Source organism: Armigeres subalbatus, chromosome 3 (genome assembly GCF_024139115.2).
Source record: "Armigeres subalbatus isolate Guangzhou_Male chromosome 3, GZ_Asu_2, whole genome shotgun sequence".
In the NCBI taxonomy this organism is placed as follows: Eukaryota; Metazoa; Arthropoda; class Insecta; order Diptera; family Culicidae; genus Armigeres; species Armigeres subalbatus.
In genome coordinates this window covers 199,395,090-199,415,142 of record NC_085141.1, presented here as the reverse complement: position 1 = coordinate 199,415,142, position 20,053 = coordinate 199,395,090, and the positions used below count along the sequence as shown (strand labels likewise).

Genomic DNA, 20,053 nt, shown 5'->3' with positions numbered 1-20,053 from the left:
ACCATCCATACGAGGCAGTTATAACATCATTAGTATTGCGAGGGAATCATAGAATACAAGGCCCTTAAACTTACGGGTCCAGGTAAGGATCTGTCCAACTTTATAACACTGTTAGAATCACCCTACCGGGTCTATTTTGGTTCCATATTTCACGAGTTAAAATGGCTGGACGGACCAGAAATAGTTATTTCTGCCGGGGGCAGTATGTTTGCAATCCCAATACGCAATACAACTTCGAACGATGACCTAGTCTTTTCCCGTGGAACTACCTTCGATGAACTCTGGTCACTCAGCACACAACTCGAGCTATTAGGTAACCGAGATACGACCAGTCCAGAGGCCTGACTGTAAATATTCAAAAAAACAACACATGCAAGCACGCGGTCGGCTGTAGTGTCCACTTACACGGTTTCGATTGTGTGTTGGGATGGTTACAAGTACTAGATAGATGGGATACGAGCGGCCGAGCAAATCAATAGCAGACCAGCAGTGCAGATCAGATCACCATCGAAGCGAGATGCGTTACCTCGTCGTCGTCGTTGTTATCGTCGTCGTCATCTACGTTTGCGTCGGAGCTATGTGAACAATCATTCAATGTTCTATGTTTAATTATAAGTTGATGGCATAATTTAAGTAAATTTTAATATAATAAGAATAAAGTGCATGTTATTGAACCTCCAAGTACGCGGTACGTGTTCTAGAGACAAGAGTAGTGTACGTTATTGGTTGTGAAGAAGATCTCCGCAAACATGCATAGTGCTAGCAGTGTACACCGAACATAACAAACTGCAAAGGCTCCGATCTACCACATCTTAGAGGCGAATCAGCTAATGTAATCAAACACATTTAATAACCGACAATTCGACATAGCTCATAGCTGACCGATCTGGACATCATGAGGAAACAGAGACAAAGGATATTTAAAATTATCCTTGGTGGTTGTTGGTCAATAAGTCTACTGTTTGCAAGTCTGCTTATAAAATACTTGTCTGCACTCTATAAATCTGCGATGAGAACTAATTCGTCCACTACGTATGCCGCCATGTTGACTTCTGATTTCATAAGATTTGTCTTATGAGTTTTCACATCAAGAGTAATGATGAAAATCATAAGACAACTCATATGATTTATTTTTTCTATAGATAACTTCTGTGAACTTCATAAGATATATTAATGAATTTTATAATAGGCTACTAATTATCATAAGAGACTCAATGAAAATAGAAAAATATTATTTTCCCGCATTTCATAAGATAAGTCTTATGATGTATCTAATATAGTTTAGTTGAGTGTAGTTCATCAAATAGTAGCGCTGTTATTTGGTCAATTTGGTCACCTGTCAGCTGCGCTACTGTTTTAGCAGCGCGTTTAGTAGCGACCGGTAAAGTGTCAAGTAATGATACTGCGCTGACAAACGGCTTATCCAGTTTTCCGCGAGCGGTAATGGCCGCCAGCTTGCCTGCGGGTTAGTCTCTGATTTGACATTTCTGGAGGTCAACTGCACCCACCGCTCCGAGCATTCTGACCAATGTGGCATAAAAGAAGGTGCTGATTAGGTGAATTCAAGCCTTTTTATATACCACATTGATCAAAATGCTCGAACGGTGGGTGCAGTTGACCTCCAGAAATGTCAAATCAGAGACTAACCCGCAGGCAAGCTGGCGGCCATTACCGCTCGCGGAAAACTGGATACTCACCACCGGTAATCGTAATCTTATACTACAAAAGTTCAATGTACATAATGAACGCAGTGGTTCATCCCGAACAAAAAATAAATGAAAATTTTATCATCATAGTACCTGATGACATGTCTGGTAACATGCATCCTTGTTCCTTTACAGAAATGAAGCTTATGATAAATAAAATACTGCTGCTTGCTGGTCACCGATTGAAGATCGTTCAGTGGCTACCATTGGCCAATCTCATCAACGGGATATAATAAGAACTGATGCAGGCAATTTTTTCTTTTCTTCTCGACGTATTTTTTCTAATAAAACTGACATTCTTTTATAATTTACATTTTTCACAGGTTTATATCTATTCGGAACAAAGTTAGTACACTTTTTAAACCGATGTTGGATTTTTCTCCAGATACAGGCAACCCACTTAACTTTGGAAGTAGTGCGCTTGATTCGTCTAAAGATATGCTAAACAACCGGAGGAAAATAAAATGATATGTAAAACAATTAATTGTATTGTATTTTTATTGTAATATTGGAGTATAATGTATTCTAAATCCTGTTGTATTTCTATTGTAAAACAATAGAAACAATAATTGAAAACACTTAAAACACAATGTTTTCTATTGTTTTGTCGCTCGAAATCATCCCATTGAAGAACCGTAAAATCAATTGTTTTGCTCCGAATTTTGTATGGAAAATTTTCGATTTTTTTATTGTAAAGATACATAACAACCCCTTTTTTGATTGTAAAAGTCCCATTTACCATTCATTTTATCGTGGAAAACCATTATTTCTCATGTGATTTTATTGTCAAAATTCCATTATATTCAATGGTAAAAATTATGTTTTAAATGGTGTTGTAACAATAAAATTTATGATATTTTAATGATATTTTTTATCCGGGAACTATTATTCATTGTAAATTTTAGTAATAATTAACCTTTTCCATCAAGTTTTCCATCACAAATTTTATTCGTTTGATCGATTCTTTAATTTGTAAGGTCAACTTTCCCAAAGAAACTATATTAACGCCTCTAGCTCTTTTAAAAATTTAAAAAAAGTTTAAACCACGTGCATCACCTTTTCAGTTTTTGTTTTTCATTTCAAAAATTTGTTAGATATTTAAAAAATATGGGTTCTTTGGGAAAGCAGGCAATAAATTAGTCAAGGAAGTGACTGAGACAATAAAACGAGAATTTAATTTTGAAGAGCAAGGTCTGTTACTCATAGTATACCAAAAGTTAGAATGGTTATACATTTCATAACTATTGATTACTAGTGAAAGAAACCCAGCTTTGCCCGGGTGTTGCAAATGCCACAATGAACTATTTACAGCACCGCACTCTAGATCAATTTCCGTGCGTTTGTTTTATTTTCCTGAACAGCTGGCCCAAAACTATATTCTAAAGATTTTTTACATTTCCCCGTTAAATTCACCAACTGTTTGTAACCTTGCGGATCCCAAAACGAATCGATTAGGGAAAAAATCTTGCAAATCGGCCAACCCGTTCGCGAGTTAAAACGTCATGGAATAAATCTCAACTCAGTAAGTAATCAGGAGTAATCAGCATTAAACGTGATAATCACTTTAATCAGGGTAATCACTGAGTAATCATGGTAATTTTGACAGTAGTGACAAGTAATCAATGATGTTGGAATCCAATGTCTTTATTTTATACAGGTCCGGTTGAGCGTGCCTTTTGTTCGTATTAGTAGCTCAAAAAGTGTAAACATTTCTGATCAGCTGATTGCTGACGTCAAACTCACACCAAATTTCATTCATGAGGTGTGAGTTTGACGTCACCGTTCTTTTGTTTCCGACACCCGAGCCACCGCTGTCGTCGTGCGAAACGAACACTGTTACTGATTCCGACATTTCACGAATACGTTTGAGCTCTCTCGCCCGAACCTGTGTAAAATCCATAACATTGGTTGGAAACCCCTTGCGAAAAATGAGTGCGTTCAATGAATCATATCGCCTCACAATCTATATAGCAATCATGGGAAAGAAAGGGAAAACTACCCAAATTTGGGTAAATTTTTTCTGCTATATTCTCAGGGTCTGTCTCATTTGGAGAATTAAACTGAAATTAAACTTAAAAGTGACATTGCAATAATTATCAAATAACCCTGCTCGCAGAGCAAGATTACTTTTGACAGATATCGAATCATTTTCCATCGATGTCCTATTGGAATTGCTGGGTAGCACCAGCCATTCTTATAACGGGGTGATTTTTTAATTTTCGAACTGTCACTTCTAAGTTTAATTCTCCAAATGAGACAGATCCTCATAAGTGCGTATATTGAACTCAAAGTTTGGGTTGAATTATCTATCCGTGTACACATCGATTGAGACTTCAAGCGCAACACTGAAAAAATCCAAGTGTCGCGTCCAAACTAGGACGTTCCGATATATCGGAATATCGATATTTTTGTTTCGATATCCGATATTTCTATATCGATACTTTGCTTTCAATATATCGGTTATATCAATATTTTTGCTTTCGATATCGATATATTGAATCAAAACAAAGTTATACAAAAATAACAACTGCATTGTATTTTGTGAAAGAAAATACTTGGATCTGAAATGCCGTATTTTTAATGGTTTAGCGATTTTTTCTCGGTAGCGCGGATGGTGTGAGGTGTGCGCTGTCATCACGGAAAGTTTTGGCAGCTCGACACTTTGCATTGACGCGCCGTTGTGCAATATATCTAATGCCGCTCATCCTTGAATTCTCATGCGAATTCAATTATATATGTATTTGACGTGTTCCTATGCGATAAATTAAAGAAATCAACTTTGGAAATTATGAAGAGATTCGTGAAAAAGGGAATTTAGAACACGCAGAAAAATATATTGTAGAATCAACAATATTTCGGTTTGAATTCAACAATAAATATTGTTAGCTCAGGGCTAATAATATTTTCATTTTGAATCAATCCAGAATATTGTTGTTTCTACAATCATGATTTGAGCTGCATGATTGTTGTTTCAACAATATTATTGTTGGAACAATCATGAATATGCTTTTGATTCAATTACACAAACGTAATTGATTTAACAATAATTATTGTTGAAATAATAACTTGTTCTACCAAAATTACCTTTTATAAATCAAAAGAAATAAACAGTAATAAAACCATTCAGTATACATGCTGCAGCAATTTATTTGATTCTACCTTGAACATAATTTTACAAAATATGAATACCGCCTATAATAAACACACTGTAACATGGTTCCGTTCCAAAACATACGTCCTCCATGATTGTTGGTGTCGATTTATGCTGCCAGGCATCGTTATTCTCATAAATCCTCTGTAAACAATGGAAGAAGAATTAATTTATATTAAAAATATTTGGGAAATAAATTTGATGTTCCACCTGTCGTCCATTGAAAAACTCTCGGGAAAGAAAATCTGTAGTTTTTTAACTGTTTCAATTTCGTTTTGTTTTTGCCACTATGGATCGGTAATCAAAAGTACACTTAAAAATATACACACTGATAGGAATTCATGCAAGTTGAAATCAAAAAGAAATATTGTTGAAATGATAATTATTTTGTTAATTCAAACAGAGAATATTGTAGTTTTAACAATATTTTTTGTTCAATTCAACAATAGGTTGATTATTACCTCAACAATAATTTTGATTAGTTGAATCATACAAAATTTCGCTGCGTGAAGTATTGGAAAACATATTAATATTTGCTTCAAAATGATACCCCGTAGGAGTTAAAGAGAATTTCCTTAAAATATTTCTACGGGCTTTCTGAAGAAAATTTTTAATTTTTTTCTGGTGGAACTTTTTGCGTAAATTTAGAAGAATGCTCGTGAAAACCGAAGAAAATTTCCTACCAATAATTCCTCTTGAAAGTTTAAGAGAATTTCTATTTTTAGGCTCTGTCTCATTTGGAGAATTAAACTTAAAAGTGACAGTTCGAAAATTAGCAAATAACCCAGTCATAAGAATGGTTGGTGCTACCCAGCAATTCCAATAAGACATCGATGCAAAATGATTCGATATCTGTCAAAAGTAATCTTGCTCTGCGAGCAGGGTTATTTGATAATTATTGAAATGTCACTTTTAAGTTTAATTTCAGTTTAATTCTCCAAATGAGACAGAGCCTTAGTTAGGAATATTTCAATGGATTTTGTCGATTTTTTTAAAAGTAATTTAAACTTTGAAAACCTTCGTGGAAATTCCGAAGAGATAATTTTCTGTTGTCAGGATCAGAATAACCCGAGGAAAAAATTTCTAGAAACTTAAGTTGATTTTTTCGGGCGAACGGAAAAAGCGAGGTCAGTATCATGCCGACAACGCAGCCGCTATCGGTTAAAATTACGACGAACGCCACCGCCAATGATTGTTGAACTGGAACACTCTAGTAGCAGATTGTATTAAGTCAGTTACATTGCGTAACCTCACCCGTTTTACCTGTGCACTGACACAAAAAATGAAAATTTTGGCAGCCCAAATAGAAAATAAAAAAAAATATAAGTCGTGTAAGCCCAGCAAAATATAGTTATTCTATGCGTTTCCGCACACCAATTCCTTAAATTAAAATCCAGTGCACAGGTAGATTGAGGTTAGGGAAACGCCACTGGATTAAGTAATAGAGAAAAAAGTCATTTCTAATAATTATTGTGAAGGAGTATTTAGTACAGTAATTCAATCGTAATTGAAAAACTACTACAAATATATTCTAAATATTTTTATTTTTGAAATATCATATGATTTTCCGATATACCGATATTTTCAATCCAATATATCGGTGATATCGATACTTTGATTCGATTATCGTATCGAATCAAATATCGTTATTTTGAAGTATTGGAACGTCCCTAGCCCAAACCACGGTTTTGAGTGCAAACAACCCACTTTTTGGTAGTTTTGGTTTTCAGTGTGGATGAAAGAGAGAACACGGAGAAACGAAACAACTCAAAATCGAGATAAAAAGAACTCAAAATTAAGTACTTTCTTGACACTTCTGATTTGGATACAATCTTGTACTTGTCGGTAGGTTCATTTAACATAAATTTGCGGTTAAATCAAAAAACTTCATTTTGAGTTCAATGAATGTTTTTGTTTTGGATGACGATTTATCTTGATTTTGAGTTGTTCTCCTTTTCTTTCTTTGAAAGTACCCAAAGCCAAGTACTTTAGCTGTACTGTATTTTGGATGAAAAACAATTCACGTCATTCATTTGTAGTCTTATGTTGCCACGACAGTGAGTGTTTAAACATCAGTCTCTGAATAAGAAAGCGGAAATTGTGAGAAAATTAAAATGGACCAACTAAAAGCTAAACTTGACGACAAAAGTTACCGTAAGCTCACTGGTAAGTGCTATCTGCTTAATATTTAAAAATCCTCCGTTTGAAAATTTGTATTTGAATTTTGAGGGATGAAATGCTGCATTGTCGGTTGCAACGATTTTATCACGGGTGACCTGGAGAATGTTAAGAAGCACCTTTCAATGGTGCATAAAGTGACCACCAGTAAAAAGTCGGCAATCCCACTGAGATGCCCACTATGTGCCTCGCTTTTCAGCTTTTTCGTGAGTTTTCAAAAGCATTTTCTGTTATGTCACTCGTCAGAAGATGTTGAAGAGGAAGAGGACACTGCCATGCCGGAAGTTCCCTCGCCTCCCCCAATACCGATCCCTGAGCATGAGTTGAAATCATCAGCACCCTTAATTAAAAATCCATTCTTTTACGAAAACGATGTTTCGTTGCAAGAAATCACGACGGAATTCAAAGAGATGGTTACGGAATTGCGGTGCGATATTTCTCTTCCTGAAAAGAAACTACAGCAATTTCTTTCCGGATTTTCAAGCATTATTTCTTGGTGTCAGCGACATGCTATGACTCATGTAAAAATACATGAATAGTGAAAATTTACTAGAACGTGAATCTTCAATCAGTTTGATAAATTCTTTGTTCATCCCGGGCATTACTTCAAACGTTTCAACACCTCAAAACAATATAAACTTTTTGATATCGAAAGCCGATTGTACGATTCCTGAGCCGGTCGAAAAAGTATTAGGAAAAACCAAAGTCAAAACCTCAACTTTGTTAGGGAGAGCTAGAGGAAAAAAATTTCAGAAAAGAATCAGGTGCCCAAATGTCACACCATCGATAAAAATGAAGAAAGACGTGGTTCACTATATTTCCATTATTGACACATTACGCCTTGTTTTGACAAATCCTGAAGCTCGAACCATGCTTAATGCAGAGGAAGCAAGTACCGATGGTTCAATAGTATCGTACAAGGACAGCAAACAATATGCAAACCACCCATTTTTCCAAGACCATCCTCATGCATTGCGATTATCACTTCACGTCGATGATGTCGAATATTCAAATCCTCTCGGGTCACGTAAAGGGAAAAATAAATTGACCGTCTTTTCATTCAAGATCCAAAATTTCGATTCACGGGTAAATTCATCTTTGGATAGGATTTATGTGGCCCTTATGGTCAAAACAAGTGTGCTGAAAAACTATGGCTTCGAAGTCGTTCTAAAAGACATGATCAACGACCTTCTTGTACTTGAATCGCCTCAGGGTATCACCATTAACACTTCATCAGAAAGCTGGGTATTACGCGCTGCACTTGTAAATATTTTGGGTGACACATTGGCCATTCACGAAATCTATGGGCTTCTTGGACCCTCGGCCAATCTATTTTGTAGATCATGCTATATTTCACGAAAAGATTTGAAATCTGGTGTACTAGGTGATTCGTTTACTCATCGAACGGTAGAAAATGTTCAACAGAATGTAGCTGCTATTTTGAATCAGGAAAAAAATTCAAAGGAATGTGGAATACGCGCTGATTGTTCATTACATAAACTGCGTTTTTTTAGATGGCCTAATACGATGTGCTTTGATCCCATGCACGATCTCCTCGAAGGGATTTTTCCCATGATAATTAAGCTAATCTTAAAACAAGCTGTGGAGTCAAAAATCATTACAGATCAAAAAATCAATCATCTCATCAACACATTCGACTTTGGAGAATGCGAGGACTCAGTCAAACCGATCCCAAATTTCACATACCAAATATTGCATTCAAAAACCAATACCTTGAGCCAAACTGCGTCACAGACATGGCTGCTCATGCATGCATTTCCTTTTTATTTTAATGTACTTGAGCAAAATCCAAAATTAGGACAACTTATTTCGTCATTGCTTCTTATTAGCTATAATTGTTTTTCTCACAGATTAACTAAAGAAATGATCAACGACCTTCAAAACGCTACTCTAGAATTCCATAAAATGTTCCTTGAATGTTTTCCATCATCAATTGCTATAAACAAAATCCATCATATTTCCCATTATGCACAGTCATGTATTGGCCTCTCTACCATGCTAGCTGTTTGTTATTCGAGGCCAAATTCAAAGAGTCAAAAGGCCAGGGAAAAACTTGCGGAAATTACATAAATCTGACTTTAAGTTTAACCAAAAGACTGGCGTTCAAGCAAACCTGTTCAATTTTAAATCATACATATGTCACAAATCATCCATCCATAATTTCATCAACTTTAATCGATAAAAACACAATAGACTCATCAGGCTTACTTTTCGATCTTTCACAAGAAATAGATGTAATTCAACATATGCAGATAAATAGAATCGATTTCCGACCGGGTTATGTGGTCAAATATCTTAAGGGTACTGGTAGCTTTTATGGGATTATTCTATTGATGGTTTGCCACGGAAATGATATCATTACAATTATTCAGGAACTGGACATAATTCAGTTTGATCTTACACTATTTGCTTTTAAAGTTAGGCTATCTCAGAACCTTATCAGAGTATAAAGATAAATTGTTATCGCGCAAATGTTATAACATGTGGAAACTGAAAGATAACGATAATGACTTGTACATAAGCTTGAAATATTACGACGATTAGATTTACGCAAATTTTTGATGAATAAAAAAAGGATTTGTAAAAATCATCATTGAATAAAACCAATCTTTTTCCTCATAACTTTCGAATTTATATTATAACGACATTTCAAGTAAGTATCTTTTTCTCAATCATTCCCTTTGATTTTAAAGTAAACTCTCAAAGAACACATGTAGTCTCGTTTCCAATCATTTTAAATATTAAAATCAAAACTCCTCGCAGAATCCTGTCACTGTTCTATTTACATTTATACTATTTACACAGAGAAACAGACGTCTCACTCAACACATGTTCCATCGTTCAGCTTTTTAACGGTGGATTCAATTTTTTGTAGGTGGTCGATCGGCCACCGATGGCGCTTCCATCGGTTTTGTTTGTGTTTGACGTTTGCTCACTACCGCCATCTGGTTGCCGCTTGACCACACACAGGGTATTTAGCATTGGGCGATAATGTTTTCATGACGATGATTTTGATTGCATTTTGTTCTAAGTGAGACGTCTGTTTATCTGTGCTATTTACATTCACAGCTAACCTTATCACGGATGAAATTCTTAAATACCTTGATGGCGGTGACTTGACAGAATTAGGCATATTGGAGATGGGCCCTCGTAAGATCATCCTCAATGTTATTTCTAAAATAACAGCACAACAAGAGCGTGAGATCCCAAAGGAGAACGAAAATTCGGAACATGAAAAGGTAAATTATCTTTTGAAATGCACTGTTTCAAGTTCCTTATGAATAATAATTTATTATTTCAATAATAAAAACTGCATGAAACATTTTTTGCAGACCATACAATCTATTCTGGCCGACGAACCAAAACTCCAACGAGTGCTAAAGCTTCTCACCGCTGGTTCCATTCCTGCCACTAACGAGCTGTTGAAAATGAATAGAGTTCTCACAAAATTCTATTTCGAGCGGATGATTCTGGAAGAGAAAAGGTAATATTTTTAATATTGAAGTCATTTGTTTCATCTTAATATTGATAATATTATGTTCTAGATATCCGTCATGGAGTGAGAAGCAAGAATTGGCTATAAAGATCATCGAAGCCTTTCCACAGCTGGAAAAAACACGAGTGAGTGCTAATGCTCCAAGAGAGGTAAATATTCCCAGTGCTTATGTTTAAACAAATATTGCTTCTTAGTCGTATTTCTTCTGGCGATACAAAGGCCTTGGAAAAGGGCCACATTCCGGAATCATTGAAACACGCGTGAGTAATATGCGTAAAGATTTACCCTCGGAAGAACGACTTTTCCAAAGGCCAAAGCAAACGATCATAGTGTTGCCGGACGGAATTCAGGAGCTAGCATCCTACGTGGCAACATTGACTCCGTCTTTGCAGAACGTCAGGGAGATATCTGAAAAAATGTCACAATGCACGATCTTGCACCAATGGCTACTTAGAGAAACAGATGTCACTAACTCCTTGATAAAAACCTTTCCACACTTTCTTGCATATAATGGACTCATGGTAAGTTCACTGTTCTCAAAATGTATGTTGACTTCCTCTAATAACGAAAATATTACTTTCCAGGTCCAACAAGCCTTCGAACGGCTTCATCCAAATGCAATCAAGGATTGTAGTATGGATTCATTTATGCAGCTTGGAATTCTTATGGAAAAAAACGAATGGAACGTGGTAGAAGACGGTATGTTTCATATTTTTGATTCCATGTTGCCTGTTAATATTTTGTCTGTTATTTCCAGTTAACATCCGAGGTGCCCTTCGATTTTTGAAGAAGTTGACACATTGTGGCATCAAGCGGAAAATGGAAGAAGATATGACCATCGAAGAATTCTTAGCCACACCGCTGATTCGGTGGGTGAAAGTGAGTATTTGATTTTCCTTTTTGTTGTTTAGTTGGTCTGAAAATAGTAAATTGTAAAAGTTTATTTGAATTTACTTACACGTCTATTTTGTTTGCTTTCAGGTTGAAAACACAACGAACCTGATCGCTACACGTAATCATGTGCATACTCATCCTGATTTGCCTCCTCACATTGTGTGCTGCGCCGAGACCTTCAAAACAGGCGACGTTTTTGTTGTTTTTGCGGATCATATTATCCCTTGTGGTAACTCAGGAGACGTGGCCATTGACGTATAGACGTGCCGGTCCTGCTCAAAAAGCTGTATGACCTGATTGCCATAAACCTCTGGGAAATCAAACAATGTTCCACTAGCACCAAAGTATCGCAGCTGACTCTACGTTTAAAGGAATTTATGAGTGCGATTCGATGCGATTAATTACTCTCAATGAGCAAAACTTTTTGTTCGGAATTATTTTGTTTACCTTTCAAGAAAACTAATTAAAATTACTGAATTATATGAGTAAATAAAACCCCAAAAACTATTCCACACTGAACATTTTAAATATCGAAAACCCAAAAAAAAAAATATTTTCTCCAAAATTTTCTATAGCGGGACACCTTAATTTAAGTAATTTTAACCCAAAGACGACTTTTAACTAAACAGTTTGATTTAACTCAAAGCAATGTACTCAAAGATTACTGAAAATTGAGTACTTAGCGAATAACTCAATTTTGAGTAGTTGCACTTTGCTGTCAAGTTGAGTGAAAAAGACTCAAATTTGAGTTGTTTCGTTTCTCTGTGAAGAGAAAAAATAACTCAAAAATAAGTTTAAAAAAACTCAACGCTGGGTACTTTTTTTCTTCCGTGTAAGTCTTGTCGTTGTCACTGTTGTGATTGTCAAATCAAAAATCAAAGTTCAGTTTTATTTATTCACGCATTATACGACTTTTATCAGCAAAATCTGTGAAAATATTGGATTTTTTGTCTTACAAAAATGTCTAAGAATCGTGCACAGTTCGATCCGGATGCTGCTGTTGGACTGATGCCGGTTAGTTAATGAATAAAAATATTCAATCGAGATAATGCTTTTTGTTAACTCAACCACAGTTGATTCAAGCGCTGATCAAGCCACCGGACTCCGGAGAACAAAAGTCAATCTGCAAGAAAGGACATCATCCGTACTACAGAAAGCCTGGTCGTGGTCATAATAACGATACATGTGATGCTTGTGGAGAGGGAGGAGATCTAATATGTTGCGACCGATGCCCTTCGAGTTTTCATTTAGGATGCCAGTAAGTAATACCTCATATTCCTACCAGCAAATGAAAAACACGATTCCTGTGGTTACTGATGCAATTGTAATTGTAATTGGTTATTTCTTTTTAACGATAACCAGTTAGTATATACATACTTTTCATCGGGTCAAGGAAGCAACTCAAGCATAATTTTTCATAACGACGTATGTAACAATTATGAGGATTCGAGAAATCCTTTGCAGAAAGTTGGCAAAACTTTTTCTAAAACTGTTTTAAAACTAAATCTTTTTTCAATACTTTTTTCCGCTGGCATGCATCATTACATGACACGTAATAAGCGTGCTTTACAGCAAAGCTCAGTTCATTCAAATTCACTGTTAAAAACGATAAAATTATACATACACCGGTATGCTACACGTACGTCGGTGTACATTGGTCGGTTTTCCATAGTGCACGATTGACGCAACTGCAGTTTTGTTTTGTTTTGCTTTTTTTGTTACATAGGTCGCTCTAAGTTCCCATATGTTAAAGCGACGTATGTAACAGTGAGACTTCAAAAATAGAAATTTTTACATACGTCGATTCGCAAAAAGATTGAATTAAAGAATTTTAAGATCTGAAATCAGTAAAATCGATGCGTATTATATAAAGCCGCGTGTGATTGTCACGTTGTATTAAAAACCCCGTTTTGTTTACTTTTGTTACATACGTCGTTATGAAAAATTATGCTTGAACTGTCTTAAAATATAATTACATTTAGATAGACTGATAGTTTAACAGTGCAATGCAATTATTATAATTGTATTCGGCATACTATCCCAAACCGTCCTGAATTAATTCTCAGTTTTATCAGACGACAAAATAAACATTTAATATCGCACAATTGTTACCTATAGTATTTATACAAGTGCGAAAAAAAGAATAGGAAAATCAGCTCATATACAGGGTGTCTGCAAATTATCCGTACAACTTGACAGGTTATTTATTTTTAGGTTAATTATTTTTTGGAACAGTAAATTAAAAATTAGCAACACATTTCATGTTATTATAATATACAATATTCGGTGTTTTTCTGTATGTTGTTTTCAAAGAAGGCAATAAGGCTTGCTGACGTTCAATCATCTTTCATCTTGCACGCGCACAGAAAGGATAGGTTTTGTTTTGATAGGGAGACGCTGTGTATGTGTGTGAGTCACTTTTTAAGCACTTATCCTTTACCGATTAGTTCACAATCCTGTCCCATTGTTATCTATTGGCCTGATCGCACTATGGGCTTGGAAGTTATGACCAAAATACATGTTTTGCCTTTTTCGTACACGTACGAGTAAAGGCTATATATTCGCTCCAAAACCAAACTTTTTATAGAGACCGATAGTGTTGTAACCAATCGACTCAGTTTGACGAATTGAGGTATATCGTACAATTGGCTTAGAATATATGGCCGAAATACAATTACTAACTAAAAAACTGATCTCTTACTGGTCATCTGCAGACACGATCGCCTATGCGATGTTATCGATCGTCCCCAGCAGTCCACTGAGAGTCGGCTCCATCTCTTATCTCCCATTCCTAGTCGTATCACACAGATTACTTGACCATAGCATTGCTGGGCGACGAACGAAGCTGATATCCATACATATGCAGCAGGGCACAATCATTTGTTGCCTAATGGAGTTTGTTTTGATTCTCTATCGTTCGTCCAGTAGTGGTGAGAATAATAGATATGGTGCTGCAATTTGATTCCCCAGATGTAGGTCAGATTTGTGCATCTTGATCGAAGGGTTGAAGTCTGATGGGTTTGGTGTCACTCTTAGACATCCTCACCCACCCAGAAATATCCTATTTCTGAAAAGAAAAGAAAAAATCCTCTTCTGCTGGGAAAGGGAATACAAGTTTGCTTGTCGGTCAATGCGATTGTTCGTGCTGATCATGGTCGAATATTGGCAAAACACAAAGTTTTTCGACTGCTCGTTTCATCGAACCTGCAGTTGTTTTCAATGTAACAACACGAACTACTCCGTCATTCCCAGGATGCAATTGAAGGATTCGTGCCATTTTCCACTTCATAGGCGGTAGATTATCGTCTTTTATGACGACAAGTTTCCCAACTTCTATTTTGACCGCCGGCTTCCAACGTTTGGACCTACCCTGCAACTGACACAAATACTCTCTTCTCCACCTCTTCCAAAAGTCCTGCAGCATTCGTTGTATTAGCTGATATTGGCTCAGTCGATTTAATGGTACTATTTCTAAATTTGGTTCAGGAAGCGATTATATTGAAGAACCGACCAGAAAATGACCTGGGGTTAGTGGTTCGAGATCGCAAGGATCGTCAGACATCGGCGTTAGTGGTCTCGAATTAAGACATCCTTCAATTTGAACCAAAAGGGTATTGAAGTCTTCAGGGGACATTGGTGTTTCTCCAACCACCTTGATCAGGTGATTCTTCGCCGAACGAACGGCCGCTTCCCACAGCCCTCCCAAATGTGGTGCACTGGGCGGACTGAAGTGCCAGTGGATTCCCTCCTCTGCGCATTCCTTGCTAACCTTTTCCCGATGATCCGAGCTCTGCAGCAGTATGAGAAAATCTTCATCAAATTCCTAGCACCAACAACATTTGTCCCATTGTCGGAATACATATCCCGACACCTTCCTCTTCTGCTCATAAAGCGATGCAGTGCTTGTTTTTTTTTTTTTTACAAGGGAGAATGCATTTACACACTAACCCAGTACACGTGCATTGTAGTTGCCAAACTACCACACGGAAGTGTACTGGAGTGTCGGACTCGACCATACCGGTAATACCGACTAAACTCCCTTGGGCTCCACCATCGTTTCCCCCAGGAACTACCTCGCAGTACTACTTCTGGGGGGATGGCAGTACTAAGCGTACTCGCTCATTATCGCTCACACAGGCACTCGTCCCACGCGAGACTGACTTGGGTGCTCGCACACCATTTACTCCATTTGAGTCTTACTTGGATGCTCTCCCGGGCGCTCCGCTGCCATGCCTCGAGGTGTCAATAGCGGTAACTGCCTGGGCCTACAGATATTACGCTACGACACTCCTGCCTCAGCACGAGCAGATCAATCACACCACTGCCGAAGCAGACCACACGCTACCCTGCCGAAGCAGGGACACTCCCCATGCACCACATGTGCACAACTGTAGCTGTGTGGGTACAACCCACTGCTACCCTGCCGCCGAAGCAGCTTCTCCAAAGACCATTCGCTCCATGTGACCCTTTTCGGGTGCTCACTCTAACACTCCACTGCAATGCCTCGAGGTGTCGATGGGTACCTCGACTCCTACCTCAGCATGTGCAGTCCATACTCAGACTTCTGCTGCGCTTCGAGGTGACAATAGCGGCGACACGCTATGACACTCCTACCTCAGCACAACCAGATCACTCACTCCCTGCCGAAGCAGCTCACGCGCTACCCTACCGAAGTAGGGACACTCCCCAACTCACTCTAACACTCCACTGCCATGCCTCGAGGTGTCGATAGCGGTATGTAGGGACCAATCAACGATACTACGCTACGACACTCCTACCTTAGCATGTGCAGTCCATACTCAGACTTCTGCTGCGCTTCGAGGTGACAATAGCGGTGACGCGCTATGACACTCCTGCCTCAGCACAAACAGATCACTCACTTCCTGCCGAAGCAGCTCACGCGCTACCCTACCGGAGTAGGGACACTCCCCATGCCAATTGGCACTCCCTGGGCTTGTGCTTTTGAAGCGGCACATAGTCGCTTTGATAGAGTCTGATTACGGGCACTTGTGGTTTTTTGGGAGGGATTTTAGCAGAGCCCACTGCTAAATCCCACCACGCCCTAGGCAGTTCTCCCTGACTCGCAGACAGCTGGGGAGGGGTCGTCAAGCCCTTGGACATGGTCCATGCTGTCCCTGCTGTCCCTGCTTCAAGGTACGAAGCTTCTGGATTCTCTCTCTCTCCTGACCATGCTGCATGAGCTCCATCAGTTCCCGAACGGACGCACCGAACCCCCCTTTACACCCCACCCCCTTTAAATGTATCTTATCTCTTTAAATATACGTATGCCTAAGTAAATCTTTTTCCCATATTCCATTTTATGTTGAGAGATTTATTTATCATCAGACTAAGGCCGGAGTGGCCTGTGCTGCACATAAAAGACTTCTCCATTCAGCTCGGTTCATGGCTGCACTTCGCCAACCACGCAGTCTGCGGAGGGTCCGCAAGTCGTCCGCTGTGCACCTCGCCTTCTTGTTATCGAGTCGTATTATCTTCTATGTCGTTCGTAATAGTTGTTTTTAAAGGCGGCTTATTGGGCCTGCGCAAACCTCCTGTCTCGTCGGAGGGCCGTCGTGTCAGGGGCTGTTTAGCGTCCCACCTAACACCAGGACTTGGGCTTGTGCGCTTTGAGCGGCACACGGTCGCTTTGGCGGAGCCTACTTGCGGATACATGCAGCTTTTATAGAGGTTTAACAGGGCCCACTGTCAAACCCCACCACATCCTAGGCAGGCGCCACAACTCGCAGATGGCCTGGGAGGGATCGTCAAGCCCTTGGACATAGTCCCTGCTGCCCACAATGTTGATGAGAGATACCCTTAGTAACTACTAAAGGTCCGCCTAAGTTTCCCTAGTTAAAGAGAGATCGTGAGTCCTCCGAAGCAAGGTGCGCCGATCCTGACGCTTGAGCTAGTCGTCTGTTACAATTGAACCGTTTGTTTGAGAAACTGCATATGTAACATTTTTGGCCAAAATGAGATTTTTATATATTCTGAATCCTCGTTCAAAAATACGTATTCTGGCAAAAAACACGAAAAAAAAAATTTTGTTCAGGAATGTATGAAATTTTTTTCGTTTGTTTGAGAAACTACATATGTCCACGTACTTTGAAGAGCAATTGTGGAGTACTGCCTACATTTTTTGCACTGAAAGTGTCCCAGGGTGTTGAGTTTTGCCAAAAACTATTGATCTGTATCGAAGAAATCGAAAGATTCGGTGCAAATTTGTTCAAAAACAGTTTTTTATTGTTTTCTCGGAATAGTGTAAAATGGACTTATGCAGTTTCTCAAACAAATGATTCAATTGGCGATCCAACTAAACAAATAACTGGAAAATATTCTTGATTCCAACAATATTTTTCTCCTTGCTCGAGGAGGCACACGAAAAGATATTTTAGTTACTAGATAAAGATTGTCGCTTCGGTTCCCTTTGTTCTGCTGTCCGGAACATGTTGGGTACCAAGCTGTCAAATCGTATGGATTTTCCTTCTTTGACATTTAGCTCCCCTATCCTCGCCAGCAAAAGATGTTCCGGACAGCGACGACAGCGACAATCTTTATCTGGTAACTAAAATATCTTTTGGCACACGATCTCGCATACTCATCGTGAATTGTCATTCTTTCGTTCATTTACCTGTTTTTTTTTATTAAGGCAAAAGTCTATTTGAACAAAAGATATTTTAGTTACTAGATAAAGATTGTCGCTTCGGTTCCCTTTGTTCTGCTGTCCGAAACATGTGTGGTACATACCTGTCAAATCGTATGGATTTTCCTTCTTTGACATTTAGCTCCCCTATCCTCGCCAGCAAAAGATGTTCCGGACAGCGACGACAGCGACAATCTTTATCTAGTAACTAAAATATCTTTATTTGATCCAGTGAAAACCTGGTTAAATAACTAAATTATCGTTGTCGAAACAATAGCCTCTCGCGTCACAGAAGTGGATAGGTATTTAGAGGGTTTCCGTGTGTTTGTTTCAAAATGCTTGTAGCAGGATAGTTGCTTACATCTTTTCTGGAAACAGAATTAGGGTAAATTTATTGAATGCTGGATCAACAGTTTTATTCTAGAAAAAAAAACTCTTCGATACTAAAACACAATGTGTGCTCTAGAACATCACCTTTCTTGGAGAAAGATGGAAAGTTCAGAAGAACAGTATATATGACTCGTCGAGGTAGTAATTAGGCCTTTTCGAATATCTAGGAGATAGTATTAGTCTCCTAGAATACCTAGCTTAAATTGACCTTGATCATTCGTCGAGGTAGCCGTAGCCTCATCGAAACTCCAGAAGATAGATGTTTTCTTCTTGAGATTATCATAGCAGTTATTAGGATAGTTAGGAAACCCCTGGAATGAGGTAATTGTTCCTCTAGGGAACCATCATCCTTATATATATATATATATATATATATATATATATATATATATATATATATATATATATATATATATATATATATATATATATATATATATATATATATATATATATATATATATATATATATATATATATATATATATATATATATATATATATATATATATATATATATATACATATATATATATATATATATATATATATACATATATATATATATATATATATATATATATATATATATATATATATATATATATATATATATATATATATATATATATATATATATATATATATATATATATATATATATTGTCTCCTTGAATTACTATGTTGGGTATTTGTAAATATAGAATTAACTTGATTATTATGTCTGTTGAATGGAGGATTGAATAATAGGGCCCTAAAGTGTGAGTGAATGTACATATTTTTTTATAGCGTTCATAATAAAATTTTGTAGAACAAAGCTACGTAAACAAACTAGAAATAGAAAAAAAAATGGTTTAAGAAAATTGAGTTATTATTATCTACAACTTGGAAATGATTGTTTGGAAAAAAATAAGTACCGTCAACTGGGGGGAAGATGATCATTTTTAAGACAAAACATGCAATAACAATGTGTGTTTACATTTTAAATCGAAACAAATATTTTTAAAACATGTACTGCTATACGTTGCAATAATAAACAACTTTAGTTATCTGAAATGCGTTCGCACATTTATTAAAATAAAATAAATTATCACACATTTTTTTAATAATCTGGTTTGGGGTGAAGTTGATCAAGACAGCTCTACTAAAACCATTATGACCTAGTAGTCAAAATACATTAGGTTATCTGTATGAATGTTGAATTTACTACGTAAAGAAGTCTAAGAAGTCAATATTTGAAACGAAAATAGCGTCATTTATGACTATATCTCTCTTTCTTCCACAAAATACATTTTCATGATTATAATCGAAAAACTCGGATTTCTACCTAGCGGTAACATTACTTGAACGGAGAATATTGTTGACTACCGTTTCATAAAAAAATTGACACTTTCGACTGACACATCAAATGATCATCTTCACCTCAATGATCATCTTCCCCCCAGTTGACGGTATACAACCTTACACAAAAACCTTACGAATACATTAGGATAGCTCACATCTCTTTATTCTTAATAATATCTCGTCAAAGTTCAAAGATTCAAAGATTCTGGATGTGCAATGCCGTTCCTGTA

General features: G+C 37.3%; 2 protein-coding genes and 1 pseudogene across 2 annotated transcripts in view; all 3 read left to right on the top strand.

The window, feature by feature from the left end:
* Nucleotides 1–6,614: 6,614 nt before the first annotated feature.
* On the top strand, nt 6,615–10,728 carry LOC134222231 (uncharacterized). The gene is made up of 4 exons (XM_062701373.1): nt 6,615–7,023; nt 10,126–10,295; nt 10,389–10,540; nt 10,602–10,728. The coding sequence occupies exons 1-4, from the start codon at nt 6,972–6,974 to the stop codon at nt 10,726–10,728; spliced, it is 501 nt and encodes a 166-aa protein (XP_062557357.1). The 5' UTR covers nt 6,615–6,971.
* Nucleotides 10,729–10,821: 93 nt separating this feature from the next.
* On the top strand, nt 10,822–11,887 carry LOC134222230 (uncharacterized; annotated as a pseudogene).
* Nucleotides 11,888–12,288: 401 nt separating this feature from the next.
* LOC134225557 (PHD finger protein 12-like) overlaps nt 12,289–20,053 on the top strand; it is a 52,805-nt gene continuing 45,040 nt past the window's right edge. The window contains 2 exon segments of the mRNA XM_062705738.1: nt 12,289–12,460; nt 12,520–12,704. Of these exon segments, the coding sequence (XP_062561722.1) occupies nt 12,407–12,460; nt 12,520–12,704 (239 nt within the window). The 5' untranslated portion in view covers nt 12,289–12,406.

Bases quoted from the DNA above. Each gene is read 5' to 3' on its own strand.
- LOC134222231 (XM_062701373.1), top strand. From the start codon at position 6,972: ATGGACCAACTAAAAGCTAAACTTGACGACAAAAGTTACCGTAAGCTC. The intron at 10,296-10,388 runs GTAAATTATCTT...CATTTTTTGCAG, and splicing joins AAAATTCGGAACATGAAAAG to ACCATACAATCTATTCTGGC. The intron at 10,541-10,601 runs GTAATATTTTTA...ATTATGTTCTAG, and splicing joins ATGATTCTGGAAGAGAAAAG to ATATCCGTCATGGAGTGAGA.